The sequence below is a fragment of the Haliotis cracherodii genome, unplaced genomic scaffold, assembly GCF_022045235.1.
Source record: "Haliotis cracherodii isolate W230 unplaced genomic scaffold, xgHalCrac1.p SCAF_5, whole genome shotgun sequence".
Lineage (NCBI taxonomy): Eukaryota > Metazoa > Mollusca > Gastropoda > Lepetellida > Haliotidae > Haliotis > Haliotis cracherodii.
In genome coordinates, this window is record NW_027266308.1 from 40,795,977 (window position 1) to 40,816,751 (window position 20,775).

General features: G+C 40.3%; 2 protein-coding genes across 2 annotated transcripts; both read left to right on the forward strand.

Annotated features, from left to right (window-relative positions):
• Positions 1-4,755: 4,755 nt before the first annotated feature.
• On the forward strand, positions 4,756-17,258 carry LOC139442553 (neuronal PAS domain-containing protein 4B-like). The gene is made up of 10 exons (XM_071223378.1): positions 4,756-4,922; positions 5,331-5,497; positions 5,892-5,956; positions 8,046-8,135; positions 8,400-8,585; positions 12,213-12,403; positions 12,928-13,034; positions 13,191-13,347; positions 13,580-14,982; positions 15,163-17,258. The coding sequence occupies exons 1-10, from the start codon at positions 4,876-4,878 to the stop codon at positions 15,192-15,194; spliced, it is 2,445 nt and encodes an 814-aa protein (XP_071079479.1). The 5' UTR covers positions 4,756-4,875; the 3' UTR covers positions 15,195-17,258.
• On the forward strand, positions 15,774-18,959 carry LOC139443686 (tropomyosin-like). The gene is made up of 2 exons (XM_071224624.1): positions 15,774-15,784; positions 17,774-18,959. The coding sequence occupies exons 1-2, from the start codon at positions 15,774-15,776 to the stop codon at positions 18,957-18,959; spliced, it is 1,197 nt and encodes a 398-aa protein (XP_071080725.1).
• The last annotated feature ends 1,816 nt before the right edge of the window (positions 18,960-20,775 follow it).

The following is a 20,775-nucleotide window of genomic DNA, read 5'->3' on the forward strand; positions in this document are numbered from 1 at the left end:
CCAGTGCTAATGATCTAAAGAATGAACATAGTGTGATGTGGTATTTTTTCGAAAAAACAAAGATAATCTTCACGTGCTGGTGATTTAAATATACATGTACAACTTCAACGCCAGAGAATATATTAACCAGTCTCGATTATGCGCCCAAAACAGATTCCAATAGGCATACAAGAAACATAGCTGTGAATATTATATAAATGGCTCTGAAAATCAGTGATGACACCCGGTGTTCGCGAAAAGGGTAAGAATAATCTCTATTGAATGATCAGCTGTTTCAAAATAAGGTGCTGTCATATTATTTCCAAATTCTCTTACCACTTCATAAATGAAACAACTGTGAAAAAAAGATTATAGGCGCTTAACTTCTTTTATTCATAGTAGTTAAAAGTTAAGTTGTTTTTCCGTGTTGTATTTTGTTTTTTGAAGCTTGTCTTCTTTGCGAACCCTTCTGGCAATATTTTTTTTTAAATGTTCATGCTTTTTACAAATTTATAACCCGTTTAAATATGCATTTTCTATGCAGTACGTAATTTTCACAATTTTTCATTCTACATCAAATGATATTTGAAATGTGTTCAAGTACTAAATTCACATTTCCGCTCGTTAGAATTTACTATTTCTTATCAAATACAGCCATAACACCGATTCCGCAAGGAAGCAAAATTTCACTGAACCAATCTAGTTATTCTTGATATTTCAAAAGTAGCCAACAAGAAAACATCTGCTACACATTAGTGGCTTTCAGTTTACGTGTCCTAGATTCAGCCTCCTTGCAAACATTTTGACACAGTGAAAAAGGAGCGAACTTGCTCACAGCGATAAGGTCAGTTGCTGCCCTCTTAGCACTCTTGTGTCGCCACCCAGCAAGACACACCGCCTAAAGGTTCTGAAATCGTAAACTCTAGAACAGAACACCCTCCATTTAATTGTCTAGTCCTGCACCACTTATGAAATCAAAACCAATCTCTCTCTAGACTATATGTTCATCTATCCATTCTACCCCAGAGTATGTATGTTTCTTCATATCGAGATTTATCTGTATAGTCCTTTCATGGAACTCAGCTAGGGGTTACTTTTGTCAGTCTTGTATCATATTTAATCACAGAAAGTCTGATGTGTGTTGCATATCTTCCCCGTAAAAGGCGACTAACGGGATCGGGTGGTCAGGCTCGCTGACTTGGTTGATGCATGTCATCGATCCCAATTGCGTGGATAGATGCTCATGATATTAATCACTGGATTGTCTGGTCCAGACTCGATCATTTACAGACCGCCGTCATATAGCTGGAATATAATTGCTGAGTTCGGCGTTAAACAACAAACCAACCAACCAAGCATATCTTCCCTTTCGTCTGCATATCCGTTCTAAACATGCCTGCAGCCATATCATCCACACTGACAAGAGCTACGCCCGTGCGTGCGTGCGTACGTACGTTTATGTATGTGTGTGTGGCAGTGTTTTGTGATTATTTGAGCAGTTTGAAATGAAAGAACAAATTAAAACCGCAATTTGTCTGTCATGACAAGTGTTTTGTTGTGTACAAGATCAAAGGTACTTTTGTTTTTTGTTTATACATCCAAATATACCCAAATGACAATTATCCGAAAACCAAACGAACACATTCGTCTGTTTTATGCACGCACACATGCATCGTTGAGTACGTTTGAACTTAATTTTCAACATATTAATAATGAGTGAAGCCCGGGAAAACTTCTCCTTTGTGATAAATCATCTCCGGTACATTTATCAGACCTGAAAGCCTTAAAAGTAACGTAACTTTCAATAATTAATGCCACAAGATGGTGAAAACACCATGCATGACGAGCTATTTTAACTCTACAAGAATAAACAACATCAAATGCTTCCATGATAGAGGAAGTAATGGGACGTATTTATCTACCTATGCATTGTCATGCATGCATAAGTCCTTTAATTTAGCATACACTAATCGGTTTACTATGACGTTATATTACAGTTCCCGCATGACGGGAAATGACGGGAAAGCTAAAATACGTGTACATTAGAAAATCGTTCTCGTAGTATCTACCATGCATCATTGATGCTGGTTAAACTTTACCCGTACATTTCCTCAATGTAAATCCGAACTAAAGCGGATGAGAAAATAGGTCAGACTTTATGAGAAAGACTACACATGTAGTCACCTAATATGGTTGTAGAACAGAAAACTAGAATTTATTTACGTGATCTCATACTTTTACTTTTACAACAAATAGCTGGAATATTGCTGAGTGCGGCGTTAAACAACCAACCAAAAAAAACACACACAAAAACAAACTTATACAACAACAGAACCTATGATATTTTAAGCCACCAGAAACTATGTGTTTAAAGCTGGCTACCTTCATTGTCTCAGATGACCCTAAAACTTTTTACCTTGTCTCGCGCTTGGCATTAAGGGGCTAAAAAAAGGACGGGTCGGCTCGGAGTCAGTATACTGTGTTGACTGTTAAAGTCATGTTACATGAAAGACATACACATCGCCATGTCTGTTTAAGATAGGTTGTTATTTTGATTGCATTCTGATAAAGGCTCTTGCACAGTTGTCAGTGGTCATAATCTGTGTTATCAACACAGGAAAGGCGACGGAGTTGACGCCCATGTCACTAACTGTCATGATTAAAAACGTATCATTCGCAGGGCGGCACATAAATCCCACTGGACATGTCAGTGTCCTGATAAAACAATACATGTCTGTGCCCGAATATAGTTGCTACATCTAATCTACTTAACACACGATAGTTCGCTTTCATGGACTGCATAGGAAAGCCATAGAACATGCTTGGACATACTGTTGTATAAGTGGTACCTTTTGACCATGTTGTTATATATGCTGTAAGTTTCACCGGACTTGTGAAGATCAGGGTTAGAATTGGTCTAAGCAACCTATGTTTCACGTAAAGGGCGACTTACGAGATCGGGTGCTCAGGCTCGATGACTTGATCGATGCTCATGGTATCAGTCACTGGATGGTCTGATCCAGGCTATGTACAGACCACCGTCATATAACTGGAATATTGCTGAGTGCGGCGGTAAATAAATAAATAAACAAACAGTGTCACCGGCTTTACATGTATATGGACAAATTGTGAAGTAAAGTTTAGGTAAAATAAAGTTAAAGCGTGTTTACATAGCCGTACGTCCATTCTGATTCTGTCTGCATCGGAGAAAGCAAATGTATTTATTTTTTACTTACTTACTTACTTACTTACTTACTTACTTACTTAAACTGTCTAATACATGTATATCAATGAACCAAATATATATATAAACATAAATACTCAAGGATCACAGGGTGTGAAGCAAATTGTTTATGTATTTCAAACATGTAACATATTCTAATTTATAGTGCTATCCTTGCTATTAGTAATTGTCTATGAGATTATTTTAGGCATCAGGCAACCAGCACTGACTATTTAAAGCAAATCATGTGAGTGACGGGTGCTACCGGTAGGGTAGGACATGGTTACCCATCTCATGAACACCCGGTGTCATCACTGATTTTCAGCGATCCATTCACATAATTTCCCTTCATTTGCCCTTTAATGCCCAAAGGAATCTGTTTCGGCAGATTTATGAGACTCGTCGTTCTATGGAGTGGAAGTTTATATTTCCTTGTCTCCGCTATGTTGTGTGCGTGGACGTTACTATGATACCAGGATGCGTGTTTTTAACTTTCATAGAATACTATACTGATACGCTGAGAGGGTCAAACGACTATGACAGTTATCGCGAAGTGCGTCATTGTTCACAGTCCAAAATGCATCAGCAATGATAGGCATTGAAGTATTAATAAACAAGTATTTTAATAAATATGGAAAGTCTAATTTCGCGATTTCCTGTAACAAAATTAAATACTCAGTTTACTATACACAGGGGGGGGGGGGGGGGGGGGGGGGGAGAGAATACTTTTAGGCCACTGCTTCTTGACATACAGTTTGCGGTTATATCGAGATACCGAACAATTAATAACACATTTTGGGGCTAAAATATGAGCCAAAATGGTTATTTTTCCATTTTTCTTCTGGAACGAATTCTTATTTGCCTGCCCCAGGAATATTAACTAGTTGTTACAAGGGGTATACATGTACATGGGGGTGCACACGAAGCATATGTTGTAATACTTTTCATTAATAGTCTTCATATGCTGCTTATAAGTTCTGATCATGATCCACGTGTTGATGTGGGTTGATACATATTAGAAGACTCGCATTACGGACAAATTGTACATCAAACTGATTCCGCACGCATTGTAGGCGAATTGTTTTTGTCTTTTTTGTCGATGGCGAAATATGCTTGTGGTTTATGTTTGTATAGTTGTTGTGAATTTAAGCCTGAATTATACTGCTCGAATGTTTTAAGGAGGATGCCCAAACTGAAATATTTCATAAAGCTTTAGCCACGAATGCAGTGTTCTGTCATGTAAACATATAGTATGAAACAAACAAGAAAGTTTCATATACAATGTGTAGCTTAAACTCCTACACTAACATCAGATGAAGCAACAAACTGTTTTCATTTTGCCTGTTGTCTATAAGTTCCTGTCTCCCGGAAATGAATCCATCGCTAAACACTTACTATAAGCCACACAAATGCCTGTAAAAGGGAATTGCTCGTGTCAAGGCCACTCGCCAGCTAACGCAAGCGAGTCCGCCATTCAGGCAGACGACACGGCTCAGCCAATCAGAATCGTCACGTGACTAGCGAGGAACTAAAATCGACAGGTATGATGTCACTGAGCTCAAAGCTTGTCCGGCTTCACGAGAAGGTAGAGCGAGAAAAGACGGCTGGTCCGTCTTAAGCCGAGTTCCTAGGATTTTTATTTTTTAATGTCTTAGAGTTTACACACACACACAATGGCTCCAAGTCCTGTAGAAGAGCTGGTTCTCTATGATCTCGATAGGTAAGTGTTGGTTGCTGTGGTGTGTGGGATGCGGGATTCTACGTTGTGTGAATGTGTGTATCGAGTGAGGAGCCTTCATCTCTACCACACGCCCACGGGTTTATAGTCGATACACGCGCTGGATACCTATTTGTCTATATACACGGGATGTTTGTTTTGACTATCGACGTGAGTCTACCCTTTTAACTCAACGTATTTGTCCAATCCCAGGAGGTTAACTTGCACCACTCCTGAAATTAACTTTATCTTTTTTTCAGGTTGACATAACGAACAGCTCAAAAGCTATAAACGTTTTACTCCCACGTTCTGAGCTGTTTCATATCGCGTGATATTCCACTGATTTAGTCGATCTGGATAGTCTCTATTGTCATCACAAATAGTTTAATAGTTTTTTAAAATTTTGTTTAGATCCAACAAAGGGGCTTCAAAACAACGGCGGGATCAGATTAACGCTGAGATTGCCGTCATGAGAGACCTGTTGCCCCTTGCCGAGTCCGCCCGTCAACGCTTGTCCCAACTACAAATCATGTCCCTGAGTTGCGTTTATATTAGGAAATGCAACGTTCTTGATAAATGTAAGTTTAGTGGACAAACATATTTTGTTTTGAAGCCAGAACGTTTACGAAATGGACATACATGCCACTCATTTTCGAAAGTATTTTGAAATTTATTTATATGACATTATTTTCATTCGAATTTATTTTAAAAATGTATATATATCTTTTAACTTTTGCGAAAGCCTGTACGTATGTTTTCGTACAACACTGTTCGGACATGTCTTGACAACTCATTTCAACTGAGTGTTGGTAACAGTCTGTAATGTATAAACGACGATTGGAAATTATATTGAAAGATAAAAACAACATGATAGTAATAATTAAGACTATATGAATGGCAGACTTTGGATTTTGACATCGTATTATGATGTTTGAAGGTGTTATTTCATGAGAACTCATTTCCATCTTTCAGTATTTCGATCCAGTGGCCAGTCTGGAAAAGACAACCTCAATGTTCCATCATGTGATTTTTTCCAGGTAAGTTTTGACCTTTGTTTTCCACATCTCCCCGGATTTCACACAACCTTGCCAATGTACCTTATATTTACGTTCGCTGTGCCACTCACTGCGAGTCCATGGCCCGAACAATCCCAGGTTGCGCTTAGTAATACCGCTATTTATACTCGACCGGTTTGGCGGGCGGCAACAGACCCCGCTTTCAGAAATCGGTCGGTCTGTGCCCGATCCATTTCCGAGTTATTCGCTTATTAAATATCACAATACGAAGGGACATTTGATGTTGATCAATTAATCGCGTAGTTACGTGGGTTTAGATCTCTTTTTGGAGCCAAAGTTGTCCATTGACTTTGACTAGATGTGTATGTTCTATTCTTAGATATTTGACGTCATGTGAGTATCAGGTTAGTGGCTTAGGTATACGGCCACGGTTTTAATTTCTTGTCGGAATTTTTCACAAGTGAGCAATAAAAGCAGATGCCAGGGGTGGCTACGAGGAGGACCTTAGACACCGTGACGTCATTACTGCCATCTGACACGTCGACATAACCTTTTAATTACCCTTTTTTTTGCCACTCACCAGCTTAATGAAATCGTTGAAATTTCAGTTTGGCAACTCTCCCCTTATTTACATCTAAACAAATATTAGTGTATTATACTATCAACTTATAACATTATAAATTCAAATGACGTTTTAATGCATTTTTTAAAACTGCAATCTAACTGAATATTTGAATTTCGTTTTCGGCACTATGAACTCATGTTTGGTTGAAGTATGACACCTGTGTGAATGCCATTCTAATTTACCTGCGTGAAGAAATTTTATCGATGTTTAAGTGTGGAAACCTTGTGAATTTCCCCTACCGAGCCATATCTTCCTGGTAAAAGTATTGATTTTTCTAGTTAGATAGATACTGGTCTTCATACGCAAAATAGGGTCGATTGACGAGCTTGCGGGGTATTTATGTATTTATCGACATACACATTGTGGCGCGATGACGCATCAATACCTAGATCGCCTGATATCTACAAGTGTCGATTTCCTGCAGTACGAACGTATGAAAGATATTGATTTTCTCTTTAGCTATGGCTCATTGGGACATACATTGTGGTTTTATGCAATGTGAATGCTATATTAACGCCTCAAATATAATTTTTTCCATTTCATATAATATTGAACTCACTTTTTTACCTGGGCCTGGTTGACATTTCTCTTAAAGCAAATCTTAAAATACAGTCGGCAATTTTAGTATATTCTAATTAAATGTAACATAAATTTAAACATTGTATTATTATAGATCTGTCAGAAGTATCAAGTTATAAAATGTGAAACATCTGATCTTTTAACAACTGCGAGATAATATTAATCGACCCCTTTGTGTCAGTAGTGTCATACTGATAGCAAGGGCAAACATTGTTGCTGGCTAGGGATGACCTTATTTGGGGAGTGGAAAAGTCAAATGTCATCACATCAGTGAGTTACCAAAATGTGGATCCCGTGCGCTCCAGAACTCAACAAGGACCAGTAGATAACAACAAACACATGTAGGGAATCTCATAAAAGTGGGACCATAATCTCTTTGCTTTAAAGATAGGCCAACAGCGAACCGACATATGCAAGCAATTGTATATGACCTTTTCCACGTAGCTAGATAAACCCACCAATCTAGGAGGTCGAAGTTTAATGCGATAAAACCTGCACACAACGTGTCCCTGTTCCTGAGGTAGAGCTGTATTTTGAAAACGCCCCCTCTGCTTTCCATTAACACAAGCATTGTAGTCAGAGAAGGAAACCTTGCTTGGTGTTAGGCATTGTACGTGAAATTCGGTTGGTGATGTAAACTATCTATATATACCAAACTCTGACTCAAATATATGCTGGAGTTAGCTTTATCAAATGCACATGTGCACTTAAAAGGCGGACATAAAAAAACTGTCTGCACTGTTTTACAGCTTATACCTAAATGTTCACAGTAATAAATCATATTATGGATGCATTTGTATTTAGATTTTTGTCTTGTGTTTATAATATCACAGCATACAGCATACACGTTATAGGGATCACAACAGAAACAAGGAAAATATTTTCAAAATACTTATTTCCTTCCAGGCTCTGACTGGCTTTTTGTTGATCGCAACCAGGGAAGGAAAACTGATTTATATCTCAGAAAATGTGACAGACTATCTGGGTCATTCAATGGTGAGTATCAAATTAGTACAGTTACCGATAGTTACTGTAAACATACGTTGTCAGTATTAGTGATCCTCGTAAAATATATAAGTCACATTGATCCATATTATCAAAACGTACAGTTTTTCAAAAGTAAAGTCAGGGAAAGAGATGATTAAGAAAACAACAACCAAACATCAAGAAATAACCTGTATGAGAACAGTTATGTTTAACAAAAGATTGTGATATTTACCTCAGTCAGTATGAATCAGTTGAACCTCTTTTACCTTCCAGGTTGATATGAAGACCCAGGGGGACAGTTTGTATGATATTGTGGACAAGCGTGACCACGGGACGGTACAGGCCCAACTTCTACAGGCAGGGACAGACGGCGAGAGGGACACGCGGGACGTGGCCTTCTTCTGTCGCATGAATATGTCCAGGAGTCTTAAACGCCAGGCTGGATTCGGGGATGTGAAGGTGAGCTTTAGTCCCTTCTTTTGGAGAGCATTTTGAATGAACTTCATGGAGTGTCTTTGTTTCTAATATTTCTGGATCAAATATTTTATCTGTCGTAATAGATCTAATATTAGATTCACATATGTGAGAGTCGTATTGTTTATATTTATATTTCCGATAGTTCATATATATATTCTTTTGGGTGAATCTTGTTTTACTTGAAAAGAATGTCTCTTTTTCTCGGTGACAATAGAAATGTTAAATAGGGGAACTACAAATTTCACAGCCTGTATATTAAGGTTAATGTTTCGTGGGGGAAAGATTGGATGAGGAGCCGTGTTCCTTTGGGATCGATGTCCACGAAACGAGGAAAATGTTTAGTGTGAGAGTGAAGTTTCTTTGAGGCAGTTTCGGCAATAGCGCGCGCGTGTGTGTCTTTGAGCAGTTTCGGCAATAGCGCGTGCGTGCGTGCGTGCGTGCGTGCGTGCGTGCGTGCGTGCGTGTGTGTGTGAAAAGGGTGGTTCGAAGGTTATGATACTTCATTCAGTAAAGTTTAGACTTTTGGGTTTGCAGTTAGTAGATCTAATGTACTTACACAAATACATTGCATGAGATAGGTTACTGTGATCGACGAAATCGTCCTGAATGAATCCGGCTTGTGGATGATAGACATCCCTAGCTTGCATGTATGGATTGCCGCTCATGAGAAATGAGATGTGTATGTGTTGAAACGTAAAGCAGACTTTCGTTCTACTCCAGTAACCAGAATAATTGGGAGCAACATATTTCAAAGTCTGTCATGCGGAATTCAACGTGTCAGATTTCATGGTATTTGCTTTTCGGTAGGATAACATTCCGCAACAGGCCACATTTTCCCCACACCACCGTGTTTACTTAGGAATCCGAAACAAAGGTCATGTGAAAGTTCAGTGTAAGAAACGCTCAAACTGCACAGGAAACGTATTATGAAATAATACTTCAGCACGATTAATTTATTCTGATAAATCAAATCACATGAATAATACTCAAATTTTGTTTTAAACAAGACGAGTCAGCACTTCACCTATAAAACTGACAATCAAAGTGAGCCTCTGTTTGATATCGGACAAGGCTATCTGTTAATGCTGTAAGACAATATCTATCATAATTTGTGTCAGTCTAATGACATTGATGTATTGATTACAAGTAAGTGAGAAGAAGAAAGGGGTCGCGCACTGCAATACATAACGACAGCCCTGACATGTCGATCAGTATGACGGACTGAAGACGACTATAGGCACACTCACAGCCTTTTGACGTAGTTCACAACAGGGGATACTGACACCTGCCTTCATCAACATCTCATATACAAGTCATACATATTATTCACTGCCGTAATAAATGTGGCAGCGTAATTGCTCCAGTTTCCATTGACAATAGGCTACAGTTATGTTAGAAGGAAATAAAGAGTCTTGCGAAAGAAACTCACCATCCCGAAAAATACATACAGTATTCGACATAATAACCGCCCAGGGCGCTCTCAAAAATAGAAATAGGGGGCTCTCATTTTAATAAAATTTTGGTAAAAAAAGAATTAAAAGATCATAAATTTCGTGGTTTATGCTGACAGCCTGAAATAATACAAAAGAAAAGTCTGTTCGTATTAGACACGACAGATATATTTTTCAAGAATTTAATTGCCTATGATATAGGGTGCCCATAACACATGAGTGCGTATCATACACTAAAAATATGTCTTGTGTACATTGATCAATTGGAAGAGATGCTAATTGGGATTTTTCACTGACCAATATATTAGCAAATATCGCCGTGGGCGCTTATTAGAGAATACGGTACAATACTTTATTTTTTACATGGGCATTTACATGTAGAGTCAGGGAAATCTCAGAACTTGTATCTCGATACATGTATGTTACTTGGGTTCTCTTTATTTCACCCTTTATAGCAGTATTTCTTTTAATTATGGTGGGTTATAGAAACACTGAAATGTGTAACTTGTTGCTGAATAACATTTCTGTTTCATAGTTTGGTTAATACGCTCTAATTGTGTACTGTTAATTCAGTTTATGGTAAAATTATGCAAGTTGTCTTTTTCTTGTTAATTGTATGTTCAATATCGTTTGTCTCGAAACTAGCGCAACTTGATATATACTTGTTTTTCGTTTGAGTTTCAAGTGAAAATTTTCTCATGTCAGTTTCTCATGAAATTGTCTACCCATTTGGAAGTCTACAAAACATAAAGCCTCTTGGATTTCGCATATATAATTGCTAAATGTATATGTCTGTACTAAAGTTTGACCTAAGTGTCGGTGATAAATGAAACTCGGTATGTTACCATGGCTACACTGACGTCATAACAACGAACAACTTCTTGATAGTCTGGCACAAGGGAGAATCATCGCCCATTTTTCTAAACTGACGCACTAAGTCGCTTGTGACACACATACGATATAAAAACGTTATATTTATTCAAAGTGCCTGCGTCATTTGAAATCTAAATATGAGTTTTAGTTTGAGGGGACATAATACTGCCATGTCATGCTCTACTTGACATCGAGACTATGATTTATGGCCATTCTTCGAAGAGGGAAACAATTTAAGCCATTGTCAAGCGCAGCGCTGCTTTCCTGGCGGAAGCAATATTTTATGTGTCATATCTCGTATGAGCAATCGCTTCACAACACTACGATGTAGAAAAGGAAATAGTGTTGACAAGCAACACTTAGTCAGCCATCACCTGGATGGGTCATACAGGGTAAACTAAATAAATAAAGTAAAACTTAAAAAGATAGACGACAGTGTATTGCACAACGTATAGAATCAAAATGAATAAATACATTGATATGTGCCTCTGGGCAATATCTTTTGTTGATTCTGTGAAGTAATATATAAGTTAGAGGCGTTGCTCCACTATATTTACTTAGTACATATCAATGTGTGCACATGTTATTATCAGCGATCCCGCATACAGTAGGTTAACTGTTACATATATAATGCTGACGCTGAAAACGTGGGGATCCAATCCATGTCAGCTTGGTAACAGCCTGTTCCGTCGTGGTTAGATGGAGCTGGTCCTTTAGCCTTAGGCGTGCTATCTATATCGCCCTTGTCAGAGTGATCGAGTATAACTAAACTAAGACGGGACTTTACTTCTCCCCACTTTATAGTTTGGATTGATGGATTTTATATATGTCAAGATGCTGGCTTTTATGCAGCCATGGCCTCAGGAGTAACTTTATCCTCCGAGAAGCGATAACTAAGCATCTCTATATAAACGATATGATGTCAACTTGAGACGCAGGCTTCTTGTTTAACCGCTCAGCAGAGAAGGGAGTGTTTATGTAATAGCGGTCACATGAGCAGTTGTGCATGTGTAACGTGTTAGTGTTGTCTGTGAAAAAGTTCGTTGATGAAATACTGCCTGTCTACTCAGAAGGCTTGATGGTGATGTGTTGATGCAGAAATAAAGCAAACACACCAATATGTTTAGTTGATAAATAATTGTCCCACAACACATACACACCAATTTGCCAACCAAATATTTCATAGAAATAGTTATATCAGTTATATTTTGGATTTAAATGATGACTACATTTTTTTCTTCTTTTACCAACCATGACCTGAAAGTTTCTATTTTTCCTTTTCCAGGTGATGTATGTGAAGGGTCATTTTGTATCCCACCCCGGCCCGGAGTCTAGCAGTGAGCAACAGGTGGTATTCATGGGGACATGCACACCACTCATCACTCCCGACTTAAAAGAAAATCTTATCCAAAACAACACAATGGTCTTCAAGACAGTCCATCAGCTCGATCTCAGCTTCTTGGAAGTTTCACACACGTAAGTGTTCTACACGGAACTCCATTGTCGACTTGCCCTAGCTGACAATCAGCCTAATGATCGATTTTCGTTGTTCATGTGACAGCTCGCAGGTTCAGGTTCTGTGACACAGATACATAAGTTCACATTCAGACGTGCCAGACTTTGTTGATAATTCAATTTCGACAGCCTACATGAACTATTTCGTCATGCGTCTGATAATCTAGGTTGGACTCATGTGCCGTCTTGAAGAATTACTAATCCGTGATCACTTAAGTTCCATTAATTAGATACTTGATTCTTCATCTGTTTGAATGATCTAAACATATCCAGTCAATATCATTGGCTTTGATAGATGGTAATTTTGGACATGAGCTCTAAGAAACAGGTATGCAAACATGACTCCTGTGATTGTCTGGTCCAGACTCGATTATTTATTGACCGCCGCCATGTAGAGGGAATATTGCTGAATGCGGTGTTAAACAAACAACAAACGCAGCACGACTCCTGTAGCGCTCCAGTAAATATATATCTTATGCTTTCAGGGCCGAGTACCATCTTGGCTACAGCAATGGCGAACTGTTCCGTCGATCTTGGTACAGTCTTCTTCATCCCGAGGACCTGCAGGAGGCCAGAGATAAACATGTGCAGTGTAAGTGGACCCAGCATTGCACTGTGCTCCGTTTTCCAGCTGTTTCTATTTCTATAAATACGATCAAGCGAATCAAACTATGGCTCATTCGGTTACTGTTATTTACACGAAACGGAAATTGGAAAGAAAATTATCATTTTGCATTCTTTTTTTCAGTGATCCGCTCCAATCACGAGATGGGATGCATGATGATTGTGAGAATGATCAGGGCCGATAATTCCATCTTCTGGGTGAACGTTGTCATGCATATTAAGCAGGCATCTGTTTCCAACAGCGATGACCCAGTCATCGTGTGCGTCAACCAGGTTATCAGGTGCGTACAGTTATCTTTCTAATAGACCTCAATTACACCTCCAGCTTGTGGCCTCACGGGTTAGTAATGATGATTTATTACCAGATTTTTACATATGATTAGCTTTTGATTAGTTAAGTTGATTGGCATTGCTTCAGCAATAATTTATCTTGTTAAGCTAGAAGGTTTTGTGAGTTGAACATCATATGCTATGTATGCCAGTCTTTTATGATTTTCAATGATTTCATTTCAGTGAGCAAGAGGCGTACCAATTCAAACTGCAGAGTCAGATGTTCCAGTTCTACCCCCCACGCGGTGAACCTTGGCAACAAACAGTGCCTTGTCCCACTATGGTTCAAGAACAGGACACCAGGTGGCTGCAACCCAGTTCTGGCTTCCAGGCCACAACCAGAATGAGGGCAACACAGGCTGGACCTGTTTACCCTTCTCAGAGTGGCTGCCAGACTGGACCTTTTATGCCTTACATCGACCCAAGACTGAGGCGAGGTGATCAGCTGAAAAACGGTGGATCTGGTCAGACTGAGCGATTGAAGGAGATGCTGAAGAGAAAGATCAAGGGACCCTGCAAACCAGCAGCTAAGGTTCCAAGACTCTCTCCTAGTGGGAATGATGACAAACTCTCTGGTCAAGGTTTCGATTTCGGTTCAAGTAGTTTCATGATTCCCAACTTGGATAATTTCCGTGATTCATTCCCAGCACTCTCTGTCGCTCAGGGCGGATGGGCTGAGCATACACAGGTTATGCCTCAGAGCAACAGCGTTTTCTCTGCAGTGGCTCTCCAGCAAAAGAAAAACATCTTGATGGAACCAAGTTCACTCAGCCCAGGCTCTATGCTACAGGAACAAGTTGTACCTGATGTCAGTGCCCTGCCAGAATCGTATCTGACACCAGATCCATCCCCAGCCTCCTCGCCCGATCCAAACAGCAAGGTCTTCAAGGTTGATGTAATCACTCCATCTAAGTCAACACGGCTGAGTCCCAAGACTATCATTGAGGAACTTAAACAACTTGCCAACTGCGGTGGGCACAAGATAAAATCTGAACCTCTTCCCCCAACACCAACCAAAAAGAGGAAAGAACTTCCAGTCATCGATCCATTTGAAGTTGAGTCTTTCTTTTGGGATTTTGACGTTTCTAAACCCATCCCACAGTGTCCGGAAGATGCAAAGGTCAACCTTCCATGTCATGAAGTGTCAAAGAAGGTTGACAGCAGCCCTGTTAAACCCAAGAAAAACCTTCCCCTAATCGACGCAACGGAGCTAGAGGAATTCTTCAACCACTTCAATGGGGAAAACAGTCCATATATTGACGCCCAGATGTTGGTCGACTCAGCAGGGACCTTCTTTGAGCAGCAGGCTCTGGTCAAAGAAGAGGATTCCCCCCCAGTCATCAAAGTTGAATGCTCCAACAGCCCAGCTTCACAAAGTATGTCTCCTTTTTCAATGACGTCATGTGAATTGTCAGAGGAGGAGGAGCTTCTCGAGGAGCTGGCATCTACCCCCTTGGAGATGACTCTGTCTGTGACCGTCAAGGACGAATATCTGCCTCTCAGCACCCCAAAACCATGTGGGTCCTACGAAGAGGAGGATTTCTTTCAAATCCAGAAACTGCTGACATCCCTGGCTCCTAATAATGGTAAGTATCATTGCGGAGTTTGATTTGATTAAATTATATTAATACCAATAATAATCATGATGCTCATCTTCTTACTATTTTTAATCATTTATAGTAATAATAATGTCCAAGTTTTATGTTAATCTGTGTTGCTTGTGAAAGGAACAAAATACTCATGATTGTCTTTGTTTTCTTCTTCAGGCGCCATTGCTCTATCTGAAGAAACCCAGTAGGCCAAGTGTGTAAGCTTGACTTACAACTGTTATTTAGTGTATGGCATATTGCCATGTCAACAACACCCCGCTTGGACAGTTGTCCATTTGAGGTGTCGCTGCTGGTCAGCCATATATAATTGTTACATCCCGCTGGACGGGCCTTGTTGCCATGCCAACATATATGGACCCTGAATATGTCGCTGCTGGACAGTATCGTGTTGATTTGGCGCTGCTGAGCAGCCTTACTTCATGCTCCCCCTGCAGGCCAGGCAATGTGCTGAGTGCTTGAAGCACTGGACTTCTACGTGCTAGTCTAGATGGACTTGAGTAACTTGAGACAATACGTCTAAAAACAGCCCTGTGAAAAAATCGATGATTTAGTGCACTGACTTGAGTTTGCATTTTTGAAGACTACTGTTAGTAGAGATTTGGTTTTGTTGGGAAGATTGTATTTGTTACTAGTTACAAACGAAGCATCACTGCATTGAATGCACGATGGTACTCACTTTGTTAGCATTTTACTTGGTATATTGTTATTGTTTGTACCGGTTATCTGTCACCTGTCATGTTTTATACACAAACTGCTGGTCGGTCAATATGCCCTGCAGGTCAGTGGTTAATAATCATTGCAGGTCATTGATTATTTTGTTAATTACCTTTATAATCACATTGTATTCATCTCATGTCATGCCCATATCGTATTATTTACTTGAATGTACATTATACATTTACCCGTTTGATATAAGAGCCACAACTAATTACCTGGATGTTTTTAGATGTACGCGCTGCATTATATCGTAATCGACAACTGATATAATGTTATAACACATCTCCATTCTCATTACACATTAACCCAGACCCAGTCACCAACGTGTTGATACGTCGCGGGACGACAACAATCACATTATTGATTACTATACAGTCATTTATCTTCTATAGAGGCAAAGGTTATTTATCAACTTTCCCATGAGATTAGGTATTTCCAATCCAGTGTACATGAGCTCCTCTGTTTAGGTCAACTTCATCAACTGTTTTCGCATTCCTGTGTTTTTGATTCGTAGCCATGTCGTTTAGTTCCCATGCATGCTATTTTTGTGTAGAAGATAAACTTTGTCTAAGGATGGCATTCCGAGAGGGACAATATCTTTGTCACAGAAAGAGGGTAGGGTGTAGTTCCCATGAACATAAGCTGGTCTCGTGTAGTGGGAAAAGCACCTTGCACGTTTCAAATTTGGATCTTTAGGGATTAACTCGAAACATCAAATTTCTTAATCAACGCCAATGTACGAGCCGGTCTCGTACAGGGGTTGCCATTAGGAAATTTGAAGTGTAGGGTCTGGCCCTCTGAACTCTAAAACAATAAGAGCAATATTTTATGTTTGTGTAATTCCTCATCAATTTACTGGAGAGTGCGTTTTGCTTGAACGTTGAAATATTTTCTTCTGTCCTGTGTTGATTAACATGGACTCATGTGTTTAAATGGCTGGCCCGTTTGAGCGTTGTGTCGTTTTGTTAATCAATACTGAAACTGCCCGATCATGTCAACGTGATACACTCAAAAAAGCGGTTGGTACTAGGCTGGTTCTAGCTCCTACTGTTGAGTGTAAAAGGGCTTAATTTTCTCTCGTGTTCACGCTTCATGCTTTTTCAAGATGGCGTCCTGATTTGTGAGTCTGGTTACTTCAAGCAGACGACGTTTTGGAAGATGTTTTGTCGCGGCTGCAAACTCTCGCTGTTAAGTTGTCGCTTAATGTCTCAGAAAACAGCTGTTGAAGTTGACATTAGCACCAAAAAATGATTTGAAATGGCAGTGCCTTGGAATTTTTGCCAAAGTGCTTTTTTGAACGAGATATATTTTTGAGATAATCTTCGTTGTAGAAAACACTTGTAGATTTGACAAGTGTAGATAGATGTGGTCGGGGCAACATGTCCGCAGACAAGGAAAGTGCCTTTTATCAGAAAGTAAATTTATCAGAATTATGACACTGATTTGTCATAATTGCCACGTCACGGAACAGGCTTTGTACTGTTATCATGTTTGTTTGCTATGAAATAAGCTTAAATAAATAATCTGTGTCATCATCGATCTTTTGTGTTATTTACAAAAACTGCCTGCCCACTTGATGACTCCCTATGATGTCTGTGATAGGGCTTAAAGGAGCTTTGATTCCCTCTGAAGTAATCACTTGTAGTATCATGGAGTTGAGGTCATACGTTTTCTCCATATAAACCGCAGTCTCGTGTTTGATGCCTTGGTGGCAAATCAATGACTAAGAGAACTGTGACAATTGCTTTTCAGAAATGCTTTCAAGATTATCCAATTTAAAACTTTGACAGATACTTGTTTTTACGACAATGAACTTCAAACCAAGGCTTAGATTATGTGCCTATGAAGATAGTGACACGTGACAGGACATTATGAACGACAGATAATGATATACACAGCATCTAAGAAACAAACGACGGATAAGGATGTACACATCATTTAAATTACAAACGACGGATAAGGATGTGCACAGGACAAACCGTCAGTGACGAACTTCAGACAAGGACGTAAATGGAGAAAGACAGTTAAGGATGTACACATGACACCACAGAGGTGTCTACCGAACGACGGATAAGGATGTACAGAGGACACCACGTAGGTTACTAACGACGGATAAGGATGTACAGAGGACACCACGTAGGTTACTAACGACGGATAAGGGTGTACATAGGACCTCACGTAGGTTACTAACGACGGATAAGGATGTACAGAGGACCTCACGTAGGTTACTAACGAAGGATAAGGATGTACATAGGACACCACGTAGGTTACTAACGACGGGTAAGAATGTACAGAGGACCTCACGTAGGTTACTAACGACGGATAAGGATGTACAGAGGACCTCACGTAGGTTACTAACGACGGATAAGGATGTACACAGGACACCACGTAGGTTACTAACGACGGATAAGGATGTACAGAGGACCTCACGTAGGTTACTAACGACGGGTAAGAATGTACAGAGGACCTCACGTAGGTTACTAACGACGGATAAGGATGTACAGAGGACCTCACGTAGGTTACTAACGACGGGTAAGAATGTACAGAGGACCTCACGTAGGTTACTAACGACGGATAAGGATGTACAGAGGACCTCACGTAGGTTACTAACGACGGATAAGGATGTACAGAGGACCTCACGTAGGTTACTAACGACGGATGAGGATGTACAGAGGACCTCACGGAGGTTACTAACGACGGATAAGGATGTACATAGGACCTCACGTAGGTTACTAACGACGGATAAGGATGTACAGAGGACCTCACGTAGGTTACTAACGAAGGATAAGGATGTACATAGGACACCACGTAGGTTACTAACGACGGGTAAGAATGTACAGAGGACCTCACGTAGGTTACTAACGACGGATAAGGATGTACAGAGGACCTCACGTAGGTTACTAACGACGGATAAGGATGTACACAGGACACCACGTAGGTTACTAACGACGGATAAGGATGTACAGAGGACCTCACGTAGGTTACTAACGACGGATAAGAATGTACAGAGGACCTCACGTAGGTTACTAACGACGGATAAGGATGTACAGAGGACCTCACGTAGGTTACTAACGACGGATAAGGATGTACAGAGGACCTCACGGAGGTTACTAACGACGGATAAGGATGTACAGAGGACCTCACGTAGGTTACTAACGACGGATAAGGATGTACAGAGGACTTCACGTAGGTTACTAACGACGGATAAGGATGTACACAAGACACCACGGAGGTGACAGACGACGGATAAGGATGTACACAGGACACCACGTAGGTTACTAACGACGGGTAAGGATGTACACAGGACACCATGGAGGTTACTAAAGATAGATAAGGATGTACAGAGGATACCACGTAGGTGACTAACGACGGATAAGGATGTACACAGGACACCACGTAGGTTACTAACGACGGATAAGGATGTACAGAGGATACCACGCAGGTGACTAACGACGGATAAGGATGTACAGAGGACCTCACGTAGGTTACTAATGACGGATAATGATATACACAGGACACCACGTAGGTTACTAACGAAGGATGAGGATGTACATAGGACCTCACGGAGGTTACTAACGACGGATGAGGATGTACAGAGGACCTCACGTAGGTGACTAACAACCGATCAGGATGTACACTTGATACCACAAAGGTGTGTGTGTGTGTGTGTGTGTGTGTGTGTGTGTTTGTGTGTGTGTACCTGACCGGACTGATGCCGACTTTATAGTGGTAGCCCACTGAGATACCACGCCGCAGTTCAAACATGAATTAGTTCGTTGGTATGTTGTTTAACGCCGCACTCAGCAATATTCAAGCTGTATGACGGCGGTCTGTAAATAATCGAGTCTGTGCCAGATAATCTAGTGATTGACATCATCAGCATCAATCCACGCAATTGGGATCGATGATATGCATCAACGAAGTCAGCGAGCCTGACCACCCGATCCCGTTAGTCGCCTCTTACAACAAGCATAGTTGCCTTTTACGGCAAGCATGGGTTGCTGAAGATCGATCCTACCCCGAATCTTCACGGCTCGAGAGATTACTGATTGGTCTGAACTTATTACAATAAGGGTGTATAGAAAGTAATTGCCAAATTTTATCGTATATTTACTAACGGAATAAAAGTGTTATGACATCTCCTACAAAGATATGAAAAAGACACATGTGATTGTTTAGTGAAATATCACGAGACGAAGGAATACTTTAACGATACCCGTGAAGAACCAGCTAGAGAATAGGTCTTCGGCAACCCTTGCTTGCCGTGATAGGCGACTATGCTTGTCGCAAGGGGAGACTAACGGGATCAGGTGGTCAAGCTCGCTTACTTGGTTGATACATGTCATTGTATCCCAATTATGTAGATCGATGCTCATTGATATCACTCACTGGATTCTCTGGTCCAGACGCGATTATTTACAGACCGCCGCCATTTGGCTGGTATATTGCTGAATGCGGCGTTTAACAGCAAACAAAACTTTAACGAATTTCTTGTCTGAAATGGGATACAAAACTTTCAACACTGGATTCAATACATTTACTTCTAAACAGTGTCACATATGTGGACATTGAGTATGGCAATAAATCATTCCAGACAAGCCATGAATGGCTGGCACACACATGCTCCTGTGGAAACTGGGTCTGAAATAGACGGAAAACGACGCATATGTACAATATTCCTCCACATTATTGCATATGCCAATACCTACATGAATTACGCTGATATTGATTACAGACGCACTTGGCCATGGGTTATGTTACTTGCCAGGGATATATACTAGTGTTAGCTCCCCCTAACGTCATGTGTGTTGTGAGACCATCTGCACCGGGCAGATTACGTTTCGATCATTTCAATTCCTTTGTTCCTACAGACTAGTTTATTGTTGACGGCTACATCGGAAACATTTAACAAGTATATTTAGCAGCGGTTCACTATTTTCACTTGTACTACATGTTCCCGTGTATGTGTGGTGAATATTTGACTTGCCTTTGCATGTGTTTGTAATGGTTACCACCGGTAGGGCAGGATACGCTCACCTCATCGCGAACAGC